The sequence below is a fragment of the Corvus hawaiiensis genome, chromosome 4 (genome assembly GCF_020740725.1).
Source record: "Corvus hawaiiensis isolate bCorHaw1 chromosome 4, bCorHaw1.pri.cur, whole genome shotgun sequence".
Lineage (NCBI taxonomy): Eukaryota > Metazoa > Chordata > Aves > Passeriformes > Corvidae > Corvus > Corvus hawaiiensis.
Window position 1 is genome coordinate 29,571,552 of NC_063216.1, and position 18,848 is coordinate 29,590,399.

General features: G+C 40.6%; 1 protein-coding gene across 9 annotated transcripts in view; it reads left to right on the forward strand.

Annotated features, from left to right (window-relative positions):
* The window catches only part of TNRC6B (trinucleotide repeat containing adaptor 6B), a 122,994-nt gene extending 109,189 nt beyond the window's left edge, over positions 1–13,805 (forward strand). For 8 of the 9 annotated variants that reach the window (XM_048301479.1, XM_048301473.1, XM_048301474.1 and 5 more), the window contains 11 exons: positions 61–192; positions 722–823; positions 1,052–1,229; positions 1,616–1,750; positions 1,929–2,105; positions 6,590–6,736; positions 6,990–7,085; positions 9,679–9,903; positions 10,376–10,446; positions 12,297–12,436; positions 12,941–13,805. In XM_048301479.1, coding sequence (XP_048157436.1) covers positions 61–192; positions 722–823; positions 1,052–1,229; positions 1,616–1,750; positions 1,929–2,105; positions 6,590–6,736; positions 6,990–7,085; positions 9,679–9,903; positions 10,376–10,446; positions 12,297–12,436; positions 12,941–13,331 — 1,794 coding nt within the window. In that variant the 3' untranslated portion in view covers positions 13,332–13,805. The remainder of the gene's footprint in view (positions 1–60; positions 193–721; positions 824–1,051; positions 1,230–1,615; positions 1,751–1,928; positions 2,106–6,589; positions 6,737–6,989; positions 7,086–9,678; positions 9,904–10,375; positions 10,447–12,296; positions 12,437–12,940) is intronic. The other variant, XM_048301480.1, reaches the window with a different exon arrangement.
* The last annotated feature ends 5,043 nt before the right edge of the window (positions 13,806–18,848 follow it).

The following is an 18,848-nucleotide window of genomic DNA, read 5'->3' on the forward strand; positions in this document are numbered from 1 at the left end:
TACTTCATCATCTTTTCCTCGTGGCAGTGCATTCAGGTTATGTAACTGGTTTCCATGCAGGTTTCGGCCTCCATGCTCAAACAGTTTCCCAACAGTGGCTTGAATCCTGGTCTTTTCAATATGGGCCCCCAGCTTTCTCCACAACAGATTGCCATGCTGAGCCAGCTTCCACAGATTCCCCAGTTTCAATTAGTAAGTAGCTAGTAATCTCGTGAAACAAGACTACAGATTGTTTGCAAATTGTCTGCTGAAAGAGTTTTCCTCTTATGCTTATTCTGTTTTGGTCTACTGATGTTATTTTGTACAAGTATTCCCCCTTTGCTAGAAGGGGTAGTAAAGCCCTGCTAGAAGGCAGCAGATAAACCAAATAGGCCCATGTAATTATTGTGGATTGCAGTGGGTTAGTAATGACTCTAAGCCAGGTTTTTGCACAGAAAGCAGTTGTTTGTTGATTTTTAATGAAGTTTTCTTCAGACTTGTAGTCATAGTGATGGTAATAAAGCAGGTACAAGTAATTCTGTTGCATAATGTTAAATTAGAAACAAGTGAAGGATGTGGTATTCTTCTAATGCCTTCATTGTCATTTTACTTGAGTGAGTGGAATGAGAAACAGTTTATCTAAGTTCTGAGCAAGGAGTTTGCTAGTGAACAGCTCCTGGCAATTACATTTCGCTTGATGAGCTCTGTATTTTCACTCTTCCCACCCTCACTTGTCTTGTAGGCTTGTCAGCTCCTCCTTCAGCAGCAGCAGCAGCAGCAGCAACAGCTGTTACAGAGCCAGAGAAAGTTATCTCAAGCTGTGCGACAACAGCAGGAGCAACAGGTGCGTGGCACTGCTTTTGTCAGTCATGTGAAGTACAAAATGTGCTGGGGAAATGCAGTCTGCAGTAGAGATGGTGCTGGCTTTAGTAATGTCATCTGCTCTCTTCATATTGCACTTTATGGGGAGCAGGGTCTTTTGGATCTCTTCTAAGTCACCATTTCTTTATGTTTACTGGAATTCTATGTTACAGGATAGCATAGATGAACCAGTTTTTTCTTTCATTTGCAGATTGCTCGTATGGTGAGTGCCCTCCAGCAGCAGCAGCAGAGGCAGCCTGGCATGAAGCATTCGCCATCCCACCCTGTTGGGCCTAAGCCACATTTAGACAGCATGGTACCCAATCCTTTGAATGTGGGTCTCTCAGATTTACAGACCAAAGGGCAAATACCTGGATACAGTTCAGGTGGTAAGTGCTCTGTGGAAGGTGGTTTGGTGCATTGCCTGTATCTTCCTTATTATTAATATGGTAATTGTGTTAATCACTTACGGCTGGGTCCAGAAATGAATAATATATGTGTAAGCATTAGAGTGAAGGTTATGACAAGTGTCAACTTTGAATCAAATTGCATTATTTTTCATTACATGGGAAGAAGACAAACCTATGAAGAAAGCATATCGTGGCATACTGACCTAACATACTTATTTGGAAGATGCCCCTTGAACTTGAACATACCCTTTGCTGTTGTTGATTTTTTTTTCACCTTTTTCTTATGATCACAATGACTCCCTGTTTAAAGATATTTAAAAACAAAACTGAAAATGACAATGGAGTTTTGTTCGTTTGTTTCACAGGCTTTGGCTCAAGTGGCATGGATTATGGCATGGTGGGAGGGAAAGAGGCTGGAACAGAATCCCGCTTTAAGCAGTGGACTATGATGGAAGGGCTGCCCTCTGTGGCTTCACAAGATGCCAATATGCACAAAAATGGTGAGAAGGGGAATTTTGGGAATGCCCTTGTAGAATCATCTTGCCAGAGGTGAAATAGCTTAGATGAAGCTATATCTTGCCTCAGCAGTATGCATCTTAAATATTTTTGGTTTAATATATCATACTCCTAAAGATCCCAGCCTTTACTGAGTGTAAACGTATGTTTTTAATGCTTCAGGTGCAATAGTGCCCCCTGGAAAGGCTCGTGGAGGATCGCCCTACAACCAGTTTGACATAATCCAGGGCGACCCACTCAGCAGCCATGCAGGCCCTGCTGGTGATAGTTGGTTACCTGCCAAATCTCCACCAACAAACAAGATCGGAAGTAAATCCAGCAATGCCAGCTGGCCTCCAGGTATTACATAAGGGCAGGGGTTATGTCCTCTCTTTAGAATAGATGTGCTGGACCTTTCCTCATCATAGTTACTTAAATAACCATCGCAAAGAAAATACTTGCGTGGCTTGGCCTATCTTGGGTTTGAAATTTCTTCCACATTATATTAGAACATATATGTTGAATTTCCATTAAAAAAATGCTGGGCTAAATATGAACTAACTGCTGAATTGCCTGAATAGTGTTTGGTTTTTGTTAGGTAAACTCATATCTTCTGTGGGTTTGTGACTTTACATTTACAGAAATTTTCATGAAAACATGTGTTCATAGAATACACAGCACTGTCTCCCTTCTTTTGTACTGATTCCTTATTTGTGCTGTGTTAGGCTGACAAAGAGTGTAAAAACTTTTATTGGTAGTGTGGAATCAGAAAGAAAAATACGTGAAGTAGGGGTTTTTTGTGATGGTGGGAACACCACACTGTTGTGGTTCACCTTCGTTCATGTTGCATAAAGGGTTAGAAGAGCGTTGCAATGCTTCAGTTGTGCTCAGGAATCTTCTGGTTTGCTTGCTTTTGGGATGACAGGCTGGTGCACATTTTTTAAGTTTTCTGGTGTAACTGTCAGAAATTTATGTTTCTGAAATGCACTGCTAGAAAACTCTCTAGGAAAAGTACATATGTATTTGAATCCACGCAGAATTTTCTATATAAAACATTCATATAAACACAGGGTGGTGTTCTTGAAGTTGCACAGATTAATCACCAATGCTGTTCAGCAAATAGTGGATGCTGTGATTTTTCTCTTGTTTGGAAGACAGTTGCATTCCAGGAAAACATTACTAACTGCAAACCCTCTGCTGTGTATCCCGTCAAGCACAAAAAATTAAAAGTCCAGGTACATCTCTTGGGTAAAGCAGTAGCACAGACCTTGCATCAGAAAGCCTAGGAATCTGTGTGACAGATACAACTGCAGGAAACCTAGAAAATGTGGCTGAAGATTTTTATGAAGGAAGCCCTCAGTGTCTAACTCCAGCAAGAAGACATTTTCTGATGCGCTAACAGAGCTAAAGAATTAGTTATTTCAAAAACATCTGCACATCCACGAATTTTCATACTGCTCACTGCTTTCTGTACAGGTGTATTTGTGTTACACTTCTGTCAGCCTGGTTGCTAAGTACAGAGCTTTTAGGACTGGAGTTGCTGTTCATAATGCCAGAAACTCCCAAAACGTAGTCTTTTACCAGACCTCACTCTCAGACTTCTTGTTTCCTGAACTTGTTTCCTTAGTCACCATTCCCCTGTATAATACTGAGAAACACAGTACTGCTTGAAATGCTACAGGAGACGTGTGAGGATCAGCTCTGCTGTGTTTCCAAGCTTTGGAGCAACCACTGGTTTTGGCAAGATTCTTGATACCAAAACTGTTACAGAAGTGAGAAGCTGGATAGCTGCTCTTTGCCCCTTGTTGATACCACAGATCTGTAGTCCCACTGTCAGTGATAAGTAAAATTTTTCTTGCTGACTGCCTCACCACTGTGAGAGGATAAGTGAAGTTCACAAATCCTGAACATAAAATTTCACTGAGATCCTCAGCACCATCCATAATTTCTTGTGTGAGCAGCCCAAGACTATGATTTCAGGCCTCATCTAACAGATCCTGGGTTTTGGCAGGTGGCATTTATTCAGTTATTGCTGTTCCACTCTTATGAGATCCATAGGCTGCTGGGACAAGTTACTGTTCCATAACCATCAACCTGTTGAGCTGTCTCATAGTCTAACTTACAGACTTCATTGACAAGGAAAACTGAAATCATGATCTACTTTATTAACACCCCTGAAGAATGAAGACTTAAAATGACTTAACACTCTAGGTCCTTCTCTACAAGCTTGTAGATGAGGTCCACTGTCAGTTCCTGGCTCAGAGATAGAATTCTTCTTCCCATTGTTGGAAAACAAATTATCAAAAATGAGTTTTCAAGAGAAAACCTCTTGAAATAGGTGCATTTTTCCTTTGAATGAAAACAGCAGTCACTCAGCATTCACCCTGACTACACCTTTCGCATTTTCCTCCTAAATGCCATCTGCTGCAGATATTCTGCTGTTCAAGAGAGCAGTATTGTTCAGCACAAAGATAAATGAAGTGGTGCCCAGTCAAACTGATATCACAGCTGGAGGTGAGAGCAAGTTTTGCTGCATTGGTGAGAACTATGTCTTTTGGTTATGTTGCACAGACTTGCATACTTAGGTAATACTTAGACTGTCATTTTCCCATTCGAGTTCAGTTATACTTCAGGCAAACTGGCCTGGATGTCATGGTTTTCACAATAATCTTATGTTTGAACTTCTTGAGAGGACCTATCAAATATCAGTGGAGAAATGCATCTCATGTCTTCTTTACTGTCTAGAAATAAAAGAGCATGTCTGTAGACAAAAGTTGGTGAATGTGCATGATAATAACTATCAGCGCCAAAGAAAAGTTTGGAAATTTGTCAGTTTGCCAAAGTTCAAGGAAATGCTTTTCCAGCCAGGGTTACATTGATGAGTGAATGTGTTCATAAACATTAATACTCCTGGTCCTTGGAGCCTTGTTTGTATATTCATTAACCTTTTGATTAGAGCTTACTGTGCACTTAATTTTCAGTCTCACCAATTCTCAGAATCTTTACAGATAGAAGACTTGGGTTTCTTTTTCTTTTTTTTTTCTCCAAGCGAGTTCTGATTTCCAGGTTTTAACCTGTGTTCATAAATTCTTTGTCTCAGAACAGAGAAGATATTTTGAGTAGACCCAAGGGCTGTATCACTTCTTCCTTAACCATAAGGTGGTCCTGCTTGTCAGGGGATGGCAGTATTTTGGCAGTAGCTGAGCAGAGTCCTTCCTTGATGCTGTGCTGATTGCTCATAGTGTTAGAAGAGTTGATACCTGGATTATTTTGTTGAGTTACTAAAGATTGGAAGATATAAGTGATGTTTATAAAATCATGAAGGCGGTGAACAAGATAAATGCAGAACTGTAATTCTGTGACTCCTGCAATGCTAGAACCATGGTGCAAATGCTGGAATTAAGAGGATATAAATTTTAAATAGATGGGAGCTTTTTTCCCATCTAGAGCAGTGAACTTCTGGGTTCTGTTGCTTTCAGAGCTTCTTGAAACAGGTGTTACTAGCCAATTGAAACAGTGATTGGATACAATGATGGGAAAACAGTTTTGCGAGCTGGTGCTAGCAGGTAGTAGGTATTTCTGCCATCTTAGGTAGGACAGCTGTGGATACTGGGAGACTGTGAGGCCAGTATTCCACAGGCCAGGCTTGTGTTCTGTCCCTTAATGGTATTTCTCCTACTGCTGTTGGCAAAATACTGGACTAGATGGACCATAGTTCTGACCTAGTGGGGCATTTCTTCTGTCTTCTCTCAGATTCTCCCATGCATTGTCACAGTCTAATACTGCCCTTGCTGTGGCAATTGTTTGAACCAGTAGTATCGTATTTTCTTCTGTATTTGTCTGTGAAAGTGATAGTCTTGACTATACTTCTTCGTTACAAAGGTGACTGAAATGCACCCTTCCATGCCAGATTCATCCTACAGTGCCTCATTCTAGAGGCACATCTTTGATGTCATTTTAATAATGGATCTTTAATTACACTCAAATATTCTAATTATTTCAGAAACTGGGGCTGGGAATTCTGTATTCTGGACTTGTATCTGCAAAGGATAAATCTGCCACTTTTGCACGCTTCTCACACTTACACAAATTGTCACATAGTATATGAAGCTTCTTTACTTGTTTTTGTGTTTGTCAGTTTTACTTTTGCACCACTGTTTCCAGAACTGACCACAGCACTTTATTCACTTAAGGAACTAAGTTACTGATCTTTCTTACAGTAACTGGAGTCTTTGTGTGTTCATATTTAATATAATTTATCATCTTGTCTTAAAATTCTGGCATGCCTGGAGCTATGGTTGAAACTAAAGCATGATAAGTACATCCCATCTCATTGTGAAGCATGAACAATGTCAATGAGTATGTACATTACTTTTATCACAAGGCATCTCACCTCAGTATTGATAAGTGATGTATAAAGTGTGTGTGTACGTACAGCGTGATGCGTCACGTGTTTACAAACTCCCAAGGTAAGTAGCCTTTCCTTGGGAAAGGCTTCTGTGCACAAAGTCTCTGTACAGAATCTAATCTTACATATCTTATACAGGATGCATTAAATCTATTGAAACCTCATCTGAATGTAGCAAAGCAGAAGCACTTAAAGGGATACTGGATGCACTTGTACCACTTTTTTTGTAGTGTAGGCTTGTATTCAGACACCAGAGCTAGTGCTGTGGGAGGAACTGTGAAACAGATTACACTTCTAGAATGAAGTCTTTTTTTTTTTCCCCCTGAGGAACAGTGTAGAAGACAATTGTTTACTCTCCTAAAATACCTTCAGCAATTACTTCTAGTAAATGACATTTCCCTGGTTGCATCTAATTCCTTTTTCTCTCCTGTCCCAGAGTTCCAACCAGGAGTGCCATGGAAAGGTATACAAAACATTGACCCTGAATCTGACCCCTATGTGACCCCTGGAAGTGTGCTGGGGGGGACAGCCACATCTCCCATTGTAGATACTGACCACCAACTTCTGCGGGACAACACCACAGGTAAAACAGTGAACAGCTGGTCTGCGATTATCAAAGTCGCTCTGATACTCGGGATTATCGCGATGCTGCGGTTGTAGCAGGCGAACAGCCTGGTGCATTTGCCTGAAAAGGAATCTGTGTGCCTTTGCACTGTGGCTGGGATCACCTGAAAGCTTGGCATTGGTACAATTGTGGCTCTCTCGGGGTTTAAGGGTGTTACAGAAACTCTGTGAACTTGGTCTCCTCTCTCTCTCTCTCCTTTTGCCTTCCATAGGGTCTAATTCTTCCCTCAACACCTCGCTGCCTTCACCTGGTGCCTGGCCCTACAGTGCCTCTGACAATTCCTTCACCAACGTTCATAGCACTTCAGGTATGCGAGCTCTGAAACTTACCCAGACAAAGCATTTTTCACTTAGCACTGGTTCATTCTTGTTCCACTTAGAGTATTTAGTCCCTCACATGTAACAGCAACTTGGGAAAACAAGCACCGTAACTCTGAACATACCCCCCCCTCCTTCTTCTTCCCCCAGCCTCCATATGCTGAGCATGACTCCATATGGTATGGAATATCCCTTTGCACAGTTGAGGTCAGCTGTCCTGTGTTTCCTCCCAACTTCTTGTGCATCCCCATCCCTCCCTCTGGTGGGACAATGTGAGAAACAGAAAAGGTCTTGATGCTGTGTAAGCACTGCTCAGCAGTATGACTAAGTCATCTGTATTATCCACACTGTTTCCAGCACAAATCCAAAACACAGCCCATACCAGGTACTGTGAAGAAAATTGACTCTATCCCAGTCAAAACCAGCATATTATGCAAGTTGAAGAATAGAGTAGTAGGAAGCAGCAGGTGCAAAAGAAAAATAAAACAGTACATGTACAATCTGTTGACATGTCATCATTTTTAAAATATACCTGCTTGTGTACAGGTAATATACGCACCTTGTAAAGGTGAGTGATTTATTTATTTTAACTTTAGAACATGGGAGTGATGTGAAGGGAATGTTTTTTGCCTGGCCTTTTATAGCAGTCATCATTCCCTGAAATCTGGACAGTGAGGACGTTTAGTCCTCTGACTTTTAATGGTTGGTCTATAAATATAAACTTAAATATCTGTCTCAAATCTTTCATAAGAAGGTCTCCAAAGCTTTCTAGTAAAAAACTGTTTCTGCACACACTTCAGAGTAAAACACTGGAAATACTTGCTCCAGATGAACCATTGGGCTTTTAAGCTTTTTGCAAATGTCAGTATTTTCTTGAAGACATCATTGCCTTGTCAATTACTTAAAAGTGAAGAATTGTATATAAATAGCAGAGGTGATGAACAGAGCTAAGAGCTATAGCTAGCCCAAACTTTAGGTTTTTTCATCATACTGAATAAAAGCTGTGTTCAGGTGTTACCTCAGCATCTTCACAAAATGTGTTAAAAATGCTCTGTAGCCCTTAATGCCACCAGTTTGTGAGCTGACTTTGGTTTGAAGCAGTGTCTGTGTAGGCAGCATTCTAGTGACATAGAAGAATCCTCTGTTACAGCCTGAGGAAAGGAGTGGCATGTAGCAACTTCTTGCGTTTGCTTAATTTTTGTCTAACGCTTGAGAAAGACCCAAGAGATAACAAGAAATATTGAAATCGTAGTGGAATTGAGGAAATTATACCACTGCCAAATACCAATTTCTGTTCATCTACTAGGCACAAGTGTTTCACAGTCAGAAAACAGATCATCTGAACTGGAATTTAGAATTCACCTATCTCTAAAGCAGATCTAGTGAAAGCAGGTTTTTAAGCACTTCCATACACTTTCAGAGGTTAGTGCTTGAAACCTGCTTGCTACTGATCATTACTGTGTCATGGAAATACAGAGATCCAGCTGTAAATTGAAGCATGCTTATACATGCTGAGAGCTTTGTGGTCTTGGTTTCCAGATGTGTTATTTTATGATGCCCTGGGATATTGTAAATCTGTATTTTTTCACTTTGTTTCAAGTCAGTAATTCACCGCTGTCTGTTGATAATTAGAGTTAAATACATATATTTGCACACCCATACATGAGAATTATGGTTAAGATAATGTCTGACACAACCTTTTCCCCCAGACTGCCATGTCTGTGTTGGCTGGTTCTTATTGCAGAACAACGAGGAATTTTCAAGGAATTTTGACATTTGAAATATCCCTTGGTGTCAGAAGTTGTGGGAGAATTTGCAGTCTGTCTTTTTTTGGAAAAACTGGTTTAGGCAGAGCTCACAAATATTCATGACCAATAGTGGTGTTTTGGAGGGTGCTTTTATTTTTATCTTTTATTGCATTTCTTTATAAAGAGTTCTTGAAGTGTGTTAAGGATATCCACTACTGGGCTTCTAATAGGCATCTGGTAATGCTTTCTAGTGAAAAAATGCTCTATCAAGATTGTTTGAAAGTCCAGCTGTCACACAGCTAAGTAGCCTTCTTTATGTGTTACTGCTGGGTCAACATTGTGTGAGATTTGTGATTCATGAGAAAGCTCTGATCTTGTAGGGAGGACATCTTTAGGAGATAACATTAGCTTACTAGACCAAGAATAGTAAATACTCCTTTTAGTTCTCTGCAGGTTTTTTTACTTGAAGAAGGTTCAGTTTCATTCAAGCTCAGTAGTGCCCAAACTTGTAAGAAATTCTCAGGCTCTCAGGTGAAATGTAGTGTGGACATAAAAGTTGCTGTTCATCTAATTAATGATGTGACATGCTGCAGTCAGCTACATTATCATGAATGATCTAGGTGTATTACTTTTTTCTTTTTGTCAGCGTATATAAAATAAGCAAAGATTAACTTATATGTAGCATGGGGGGTTTTGGTATCATACATTAACTATTGTATGGTTCTGTGCTTCATGTTTTTCTCCAATATAAATTCAGTCAAAAGTTTTACCGTGATAGGATAGGTACTTAATCTCACAAGTTTCTCTAATACATACAATTTCTTTAATCTTCTAGCAAAATTCAGTGATTACAAATCAACATGGTCCCCAGATCCCATAGGACACAATCCCACTCATCTCTCCAACAAGATGTGGAAAAACCATATTTCCTCAAGGAACACTACAGGGCTGCCCCGCCCACCTCCTGGCCTGACCAACCCCAAACCATCATCTCCATGGAACAGCACAGCACCCCGATCGGTCAGGGGCTGGGGGGCACAGGACTCAAGGCTTGGCTCTGGTGAGAACAATCAGCTGGTAGTACCATTGGTCAGACCTGAGCACTGTATGTTTTACAGCACCAGTGGTTTGGAGGAAAGAAAGTTGCAGTTGTCCGGTAAAAGGAAAAAAGAGAGTTCCTTCTTGGAATGGAAATTTGCTGTCAATAATTTGGGTGGCTGGGAGGTGGAATCCCAGGTCTTGCTGCAGGGAATGTGTGAAGAAGGGCTGAGATCTGCCAAAAGAGAATAGGGCCTTTCAAGACTAGATGCTTGCTGTGAGTGGGAAACTCCTCAAAGGTAAACTCTAGTGAAATGAATCTTGATGTGAAATGTGAGGAAAGGTGTGGTTTCATTTTCAGGACTGAAGATTAGACTTTTGTGTTTTAACAGGGCTGGTATTGCTGGGTTTTTTTCTGAAAGACCTAACTGTAAAGAAAGATGTTTTTTCTTTGTATCAAAACTCTCTTGATTGCTCTGTCTTATAATTTGCAGCATCTACTTGGAGTGATGGTGGCTCAGTTCGTCCTAGCTACTGGCTGGTTCTTCACAATCTCACTCCACAGGTATTTTCTGTGATTGTTTCTGGGAACTTGTTTGCTTTAGCAAGGATTTGTCAATCCTTCAGTTGTTTCTCTTCGAATAAAATCTGACCAAATCATATTTGTCAGCATATATAACATATTTCTACTAAACTGAGCTGCAGTCTGACTGGTTTTTCTTGGTAATCTCTTCAGCTAACTTTAAGATGTTCAAGTTTTGCTATGTGACGGTTAAAACATTTCTTTACTTAAGAAAAGAAAACAGAAATATTTTTCTTAGAAGTGAGGGCAAATTTCATGACCAGAATGTGGAATGGTTTTATAGCTGTTCTTTGGGATGTTGTCAGTAAGAAATTTGATGTAACTGCCAGTTTTCACTTTAGCGTTTCCATAGTGAAACCACTGAATTTTTCCAGCACTCCTGCCAAAACCACTCTAGTTAGGTTATTTCTGCAAGTATTCTCCAAGCTTGCTGCCATTCAAAATTAATTCCATGGAGATCCTGGTTTCAGCATTCCCAGCTAGTCCTGTATTCAAGGGCTAGGAAAAGCCTGTATGGTTATCAGCGGCACCCTGAGGTCTAGACAGAGGATCCCCTGTTCAGCGGGATAATTTACCATGCTTCTACAGTCTACAAAAAAAGGTTGATGTGAAAGGAAAAACCGAGGTCTCCATTAGATCACCCAAAATGGTGAACCATGCTCCTTTCGTAGAAAATATTGTTTTCCTTGATGTGAAGGAAGAAGTGGTGTGAGGAAAAGGCACAGTTCTAAGTCTGGCTTGTGTAAAATACTTTAATGCTGCTTTAGGAATTATGTAATGGAAGAAGAATGTATTTTGGAGGCATTTAAGTTAATAGGAAAAAGAAATAGATCATAATTGTCTCATTATGGATTCTCTCTTTATTGTGGATCAGTACACTAAAAAGAAGTGTAAAGGTTCAGGTGAATTCATAGACTCAAAGAATGGTTAGGCTTGGAAGGAACAATATGTTCATTTCAAGGTTCTCTGTTTTAACTTTGACCATATTTATACCCCCACACAACTTCCTTTTCCCTCATTTGAAGCTGTATTATAAAATAGTGGGGAAAGAAGGAAGAAAGTAGCACTTCCTTAAGTATTTGCACATACAGAGCCCATTCATGTGTCCATGTTCCCTGTGGCACACCAGGAATGGAATCTGTCTGTACAGAACACCTGGGAGAACAGCTGTTACTGGAGGTAAGTAGCAAGCTGTTACTGCTGCAGAAGGAATGTAGGCAGCAACTGCTGTGAAAACATTCGTTCAGACGGAATGGACATTGGTGGGTTTGGCAGGAAGATCACTGACTCTTTCTGTCACTGTTTCATAAACCACAAAGACGAAGAAGCACCAAAATAAATTTTCAAAAATTTCATTGTAGATGTATTTCCAGTTTTGCAAAAACCTTTTAAGTGCTAGCTTATATAAATTCTGCCAAAATCACAGAGCTGGAGACTAAGACATTCTGGTTCCTTTGGTACAAATTCTGATGCCTGAAGATGGTGAGAAGTACAAGATGTATTTAACTACTGGAAAAAGCTGTCAATGTAAGGATAGTGACAGTGTAAGAAACTCAGTGAGAGGGGGAGAACTGGACTCAAGCTGGAAGTGAACAGGAAAGATAAATCAGATTATTCCATACTAAAGCAAACTCCATGTAATTGTGAGAAGTCAAGGCATACCAGTTCTGTTTGAAAATCAACTTCTGTCACCTTTGCTTACTTCACACTGCTTTCATCTGTTTTCTTTCTAAGAGCAGAATATCTTTCAGTTACTGTGACGAAGTCAGGATTGAAGTATGTTTGGAGAAATAATTACAAACATCTGTTTCATTCTGGCTGTTCTTCCTCAGATTGATGGGTCAACCTTGAGGACGATCTGCATGCAGCATGGCCCACTGCTGACATTCCATCTGAACCTGACCCAGGGCACCGCCCTCATCCGATATAACACCAAACAGGAGGCGGCCAAGGCCCAGACTGCACTGCACATGTAAGCAAGGTTTTGAGACAAAAATCTTCAGGGGCTGTGAGGGGTTGGTGGTGTAAGCCCCTAAAGTCAGTGAAAATTGAATTAACTAATCTCTTGCAATTCAAAGGCTTTTAACCTATTCTTCATCTGTTTTGAAAGGTGGCATACATACATTTACCTACGTGGTATAGGCACTTTTTTTGCGCTTGGTGTTAACATTCAGGGCCTTAGTTTAAATTTTTAAAGATTTTGTTCAGGCATAACTGAATGTTGGGGCAAGGGGGTTGGGGTGTTTTTGTTTTGGTTTGGTTTTTTCCCCTTATAAAATGGAGGTTCCTGTGTTTTGAGTGAGTTTCACTGTCAAAAACAGCTGAAGTTTTCCATGTCCACTCCATTGTAATGATGTAACTGGTACTTCCTTTGGTTTGGGCACCTATTCGTGTTGTTCCCATGCTTTCTGAATCCCTTCCCCTTACCTTTTGGCTCTAATTTTTTTTTTTTTCTTACGTGTATCTTGCCTTGTAGGTGTGTGTTGGGAAACACTACCATCCTGGCTGAGTTTGCCACAGATGAAGAGGTTAGTCGCTTTTTGGCGCAGGCTCAGCCCCCTACACCTGCAGCAACCCCGAGTGCACCCGCAGCGGGCTGGCAATCCCTGGAGACAGGACAGAACCAGACAGATCCAGTTGGACCTGCTTTGAATCTCTTTGGTGGGTCAACAGGGCTTGGGCAGTGGAGCAGTGGTGGCGGCGGCGGCAGCAGTGGGGGTGATCTCACTGGCGCTTCATTGTGGGGGCCCCCAAACTATTCTTCAAGCTTGTGGGGGGTCCCAAGCGTAGAGGATCCACACAGAATGGGCAGCCCTGCTCCCTTACTACCTGGAGACCTTCTGGGAGGAGGGTCGGATTCAATCTGAACTTAGAACTTTCAACTCTGACCTCGTGACCTTTTTTGGAACAGCAGCAGCACTAACTTGACCTTTTCGTTTTTTTCAACTTGCAATAAATACATTTATAAAAGGAAAAAAGAAAACGGAGAAAGAAAAAAAAGGTGGGTCATTGACAGACTGTCTGAGCACATAGTTGCCTCCCTTATATAACTTCAGTTTTTTCGTTTGGAATATGAATCCAAAAAGAGAACATATCACTCTTGAAATACTTGAATCGTGAACGCCAACTTAGAAAGACAATGTGAAGCAAGTACACATACCATTTAAATTTAAACAGAAAAAATTAAAAAAATTAGTTTCTAGTTTTTCACTTTTTCATGTTATACGGAAGTTGTTGCTAAGAAACATATATACTGAAAAAATAGCTTTTTAACTTTGTTTGCACTGGGTGTGTTTCCGTCCTTAGGTCTACCATGTTGGGTTGGGGTTGGGGAGGGGTTCAAAAGAATAAGGGGAGGGAGGGAAAGACTTGACGGAGCCTCACTTTAAAAACAAAAAAAAAAAAAAAAAAACTAAAAAAAAACCTAAAAAATTTAAAAACCCACAAAAAAAAACAAAACAGAAAAAACAAACAAACAAAACAAAAAAACCAACACTTTGTGATTGGCTGGTTGATAAGTACCAGTGTGTTCTGGCACATGTAACTGCCCACGTGTGCTTGTTTCTGTGTGAGTGCGTGTGCACATATTTGTGTGTGTGCATTTTTTTCTCTATATATATAATCTTGAAACGCTGCATTGCTGATGGTCTACGGGCTGGCTGGCCATCTGCATGTCTTGATTCTGAAAGCAAGACAGGCATGGTGGAGTCCCTGTGGCTGAAGCGGAATCCAGTTGGGCTGGATTAAAATTTGTCAGTAGGTTTTTTTAAATTCATTTTAGCAGGGTGCTATCTCAAATCTGCAAATCATACAGAATGGATAGTTGCTTCCTAGCCCTTGTTCTAACCCTATGGTAGAGCAGAACACTGCCATATCCAAAGGATTTGGTGAGAGGGGAGACAATGTTGTCTTTTGAGTAATAGTGTCTATTTATGTCTGCATGTGGGGTTTTTGTACTGAATGAACCCTAGAGTGTTTGTTATATAATGCAAGCCATTTATTTCTTCCAACAAGGGGAAGAGAGGAGGAAAGAAGACATTGCCATTTTTTGAGCAGCTAGACAAATGTTTTCAGTCTCTTGCACGCTTCAGTACCTTTAAAAAAAATGAGTGTTTCTTTTCTCCCCCAGACCTAAATAAGCACCCGTACTCATTCTAGAGGAATCCATCAAAAGCTTGAAAATCCAGCCCAACCAAATTAGCCTTTTAATTGATTTACTGCTTCTGTTAAAACTGACAAAAAACCAAATGGTGTCAGCAAAGTGCTGGCCGGCCTGCCTCATCTCCTGAAAGCACATGCAGCTAACTCCTTCCTGCGTCCTTCATGGTGAGCGTTACCTGTGCCAGGCCTTGGTGTCATTACAGCGCCAGACCATCACTGACAGAAACGTTTACTTACGAATGTTCTTAAACCAGTGTGTACTTCAAAGGTTTCCTTTTGTTTCTCTGTGTTGTGTTTTTTCCTGTGTACGTGGTTTTGCTTAGGGAGGTATATAACTAGCAAAGACTTTTTTTTAAAAAAAAGTATTGCACCTTTTTGTTTTTTGTTTTTACTTTTTTCTGTACTGTTGCTTTTTAATTTCTGTATTTAAGGAAAGGTTTGGGGTTTTTTAGCATCAGTGTAGTAGTACTCTGGGCAGGATAGGGGTGACCTATAATCCACAGTGATAGCCAGTGTGTGTGTGCGTGTGTGTGCTGGGAACAAAACTTCTAAGACCTGTTGTTGTGAAAAGAGTTGTAGCAGACTTGAAGGAACATCCCTTGACACAAAGCGGGAAGTCTTTTGTGGGGGTGGGGCCGGGGGAAGAGGGAAGAGAGATGCCGGTACCTTTTCCATAAGTGCTAGGACTTCCATGTGGCATTGTCCAGCTGTTATACTGTCTAACAAAGTGCCGACATTCTGTACCAGCACATACCTGTCCATTCCAGCCCTCAGAGGGAGCAGTGCTTTATCACCTGGCAGAGGGGGGCAGATAGAGGAGTCTGTTTCTTCAGCGTTTTCATTGAAGGATACAACCATGTCTAATACATTTAACTCGTGGGTTTGGTGGGGAGAAGCAAAAACAGATGCAAGTCATGGGGGGGAGGTTGGTGCACGTGTGTGTGTGTGTGTGTGTATGCCTGTGTGCTGGGGGTGGGAGGGAAGGGCTAGGGAATTACATGGCTGTTTTATTTAATTTGCCCTTTCTGTGTAAACCCAATGTCACAAGGAAGACTGACTGAGGGAAATGCTGCATATACACATGCCTGTAGATTTGTATGCAAAGCGTTATGTGGTAAAAAATATGAGTAGGTTCGTATTTGTTTAGTAAACTGGAGTGTGCAGCATACTCTGGCCCCTTTGGAATATGCTTTCCTATCATGTCTCCTCCTCCATATATCCCACCATGCACAAAGAAACAAAACGCTCTCTTTCAGCTCCTGCTAGCTGGCTAGTGCCCCTCGTGTGCAGGCATCTGTACAGCTTTGTTTCTGCTCAAAGACCAAGCGCGCTCGGACACGCAGAGCAGGTTCCTAAAAGTCCTGTGCCAGCAGTACTTCCTAGTGAAGCACCTTTGGCCTGAGCAAGCCAGTATCTGTTCTGTCACATGATTTGCTATACATCCTGGTTCATTGCTGTATTCCACCCTCACTTCTCTCTCCCAACCTGCCCTAAGGTCCCTTTTCCTGCACTTTGGGCTAGTTGAGTTCATTGCGATACTGCGGTGAAAGCCGGGTGCTAGAGCCCCTCTTGTTTACAAGACATAATGAGGGATTTGAAATATTTAAAAAGAAAAGCTAAATTGTTCTTCCATTGTAAGCTTAAAGGGAAAAAATTAAAACGTACAAAAAAAAAAAAAAAAAAGACCAAAAAGTGCATATATATATTTTAGATGAAGACTAACTCTGGGAGCATTTAACAGTGTTTTTGTTTTTATTTTAACATTTTATTTTCCTGCTTTAAATTTGCAAGCATTCTCAGGAATTCTAGGGTAGGAAGCCAGTTTTTTGAAGATGGTTTATTTAACCTTATCCTAGATAGATGGCTGTTTCTTGTTGATAAACTTTTACAAGTTCCTGAATCTTCAAAATGTTTGAAAGTTTTTACTTTAAAATAAAAATGCTAAAAAAAAAAATAAAAAGAAAAAAAGAAAAAAATCTCCAAATGTTACTGTCAAGCGAGGGATCAAGAATTTTAAAGACTTTCTAAATTAAGATACATTAAGAAAACTTCTCAATATCAGCAACAGGAATTCATTGCAATCTTAAACAATTTGTGGGAGAAGGGTTATCATTTATTGTGCTTTGTTACTCACGCAGACGTGTGCAGTTGCATGGAGAAGAGAAGTGTGTGAATGGAAATCTACTATTCCCTCTCGATTGAAACTAAACAAAAATATTCTTCCAAGCACCTTTTTAAAAGCAGAGTGAAAGTATAAACCTTATTAAAATGCAGTAGAGTTTAACTGAAAGAATCCTCGGTTAGGATGACTAGCAGGAAATACACGATGGTGCTTCTTTGAACCACTTCTGAGCAGTGCTAAAGAAAACCAGTGCTGAAAGAATACTCAGTAATGAAGTAGTTCTATTAACCTGCCTTTTTCAGTACAGAAAAAAAAGAATATGGAAAACTCCACAAAAATGTACATTGGAAATCAACTTTCCTGTTTTCAGCTACTTGGTCAGTTTAATTCCTCACTTGGAGATTTGCTGCTTGCTTTTCTTCATCCACCCCACCTCCCAGTCTTTCTGTTTCATTTTATATGAGGGAAATAGCTGTTAAACTCCTCTGTTCACCCTGTTGCTGCTGGCTGTCAGGGCTTACAGTCTTGAACTTCAGAGTTTGGTGTTGGGATGGCCAACTTCTGCCTCCCAGCTCTAAGGGTCAGGGGCTTACTCTGCCTGAAACAGCTCGGCTCAAACCACAAAAACCGCGCTAGTGCCTTGTTACATGCACCCACATGCCCTACAGTAGGGGAGGGGAGGGAAGATGAGGCAAAGTGAGGCAGTGTAGCCACTTCATGGAAATAGATGTACCTGTTCTTAAGGGAAGAAGAGCATGCCGTGTGAGCAAGTCGTGCAATGAGTTACTTAATAGTAGTTGAGATAAGTTGTTATTATTATTAAAAAAAGAAATCAGATGCCAAATTCTGTCTTTCTCATAGCAGTTGCTCAGTGTTTTCATGTTGTGCTGCGTGTGCATGTGAGTCTATTGAAAATAATGCATCAGTAGTAATAATAACGTGCTTTAAAAATCCTGTCATGGGCCAGTAGAAGGAGGGTTTACTTAGAAAGCTTAGGATTTTATTTTATTTTATTGTTTGTTTTAATGAGAGAATTTGAGTGCTTTGCCAGAAGCTGTGTTTTGTCAAATCAGAAGTGTCTTAAAGAGAGGAAACCGTAGCATTTAGTCAAAAAAGCCGACACTTGACATTCACTTGGAAGTGGATTGTGACTGACTGCTGAAGGGTTGACAGTCTTAAGTTTCAGCAGTCTGCTGGGTCCAAACCTATTGTAGTACAACAGTCTGCTCCTCATTTCCTGAATGTGCATCCTGTAAGTGTTAGTGACTGTCTCCTTGGTGACAGTTTCCCTGCATTGTCAAAGTAACATGAATCTGTTTTCCAGCTACAGTTGAGAGATCTGTGTGGCTTAGTCATGGCACTCCCAACCATTAGAAGTGGTGTCTGAGAATTGTGCTAACCAGACTCAACTGCTGGGGACAACCATTGCTTAATGTTGTAAAAATTCTGCTGCCATTTGAGCTCCTAACAGCAAAAAGTCAGCAGGAATTGATTATAGGGTTACTTCTGGGCTTTTACAAAACTGTTCCCGGGACAGAGTCTGTGGCAGCACGTTGTTGAAACATGTTGGCAAGGTATGGAGAAGAGGCTGGGGAAAGCACAGTTTGGAATAGACTAAAGGCATCTCTTTCCAGATAAAAATCCTGCCACTTTGCTCACCCTACCTTGCAGTGTCTTATCAAGCTGAGAGTTTTTAATCTGTTTGATAATTCTTTGCTCCATTTGAGGATTTCATCTTAGCAGTGACAACAGAGTCTAGCAAGCAAAATAGAGTGTGGTACAGCTCAGAAACCTGTTTAGACTTCTAACATTTAATTTGGAATACTTCCCATCTTTTCCCAGTGATTTTATGTTTCTACCTGGACGCTTGCCTAGCAGTCTTGAGAGTGGGTTTTTTGTTGGTTAGGGGTTTTTTGCAATCACAGGGTGTCAGGTTTTTCTTATAAGTTTTTTCGTTTTTTTTTTTAATTATGCTTCACATTAAGTGGCTTTTGTAATGAGTAAGAATGTTAAACCAAGTATGTTTTTACCTCTGCAATATAAGCAGGTTGTTTTCAACAAACTGGCTGGGATAACCACCTCAAAGACTAAATAACAATTA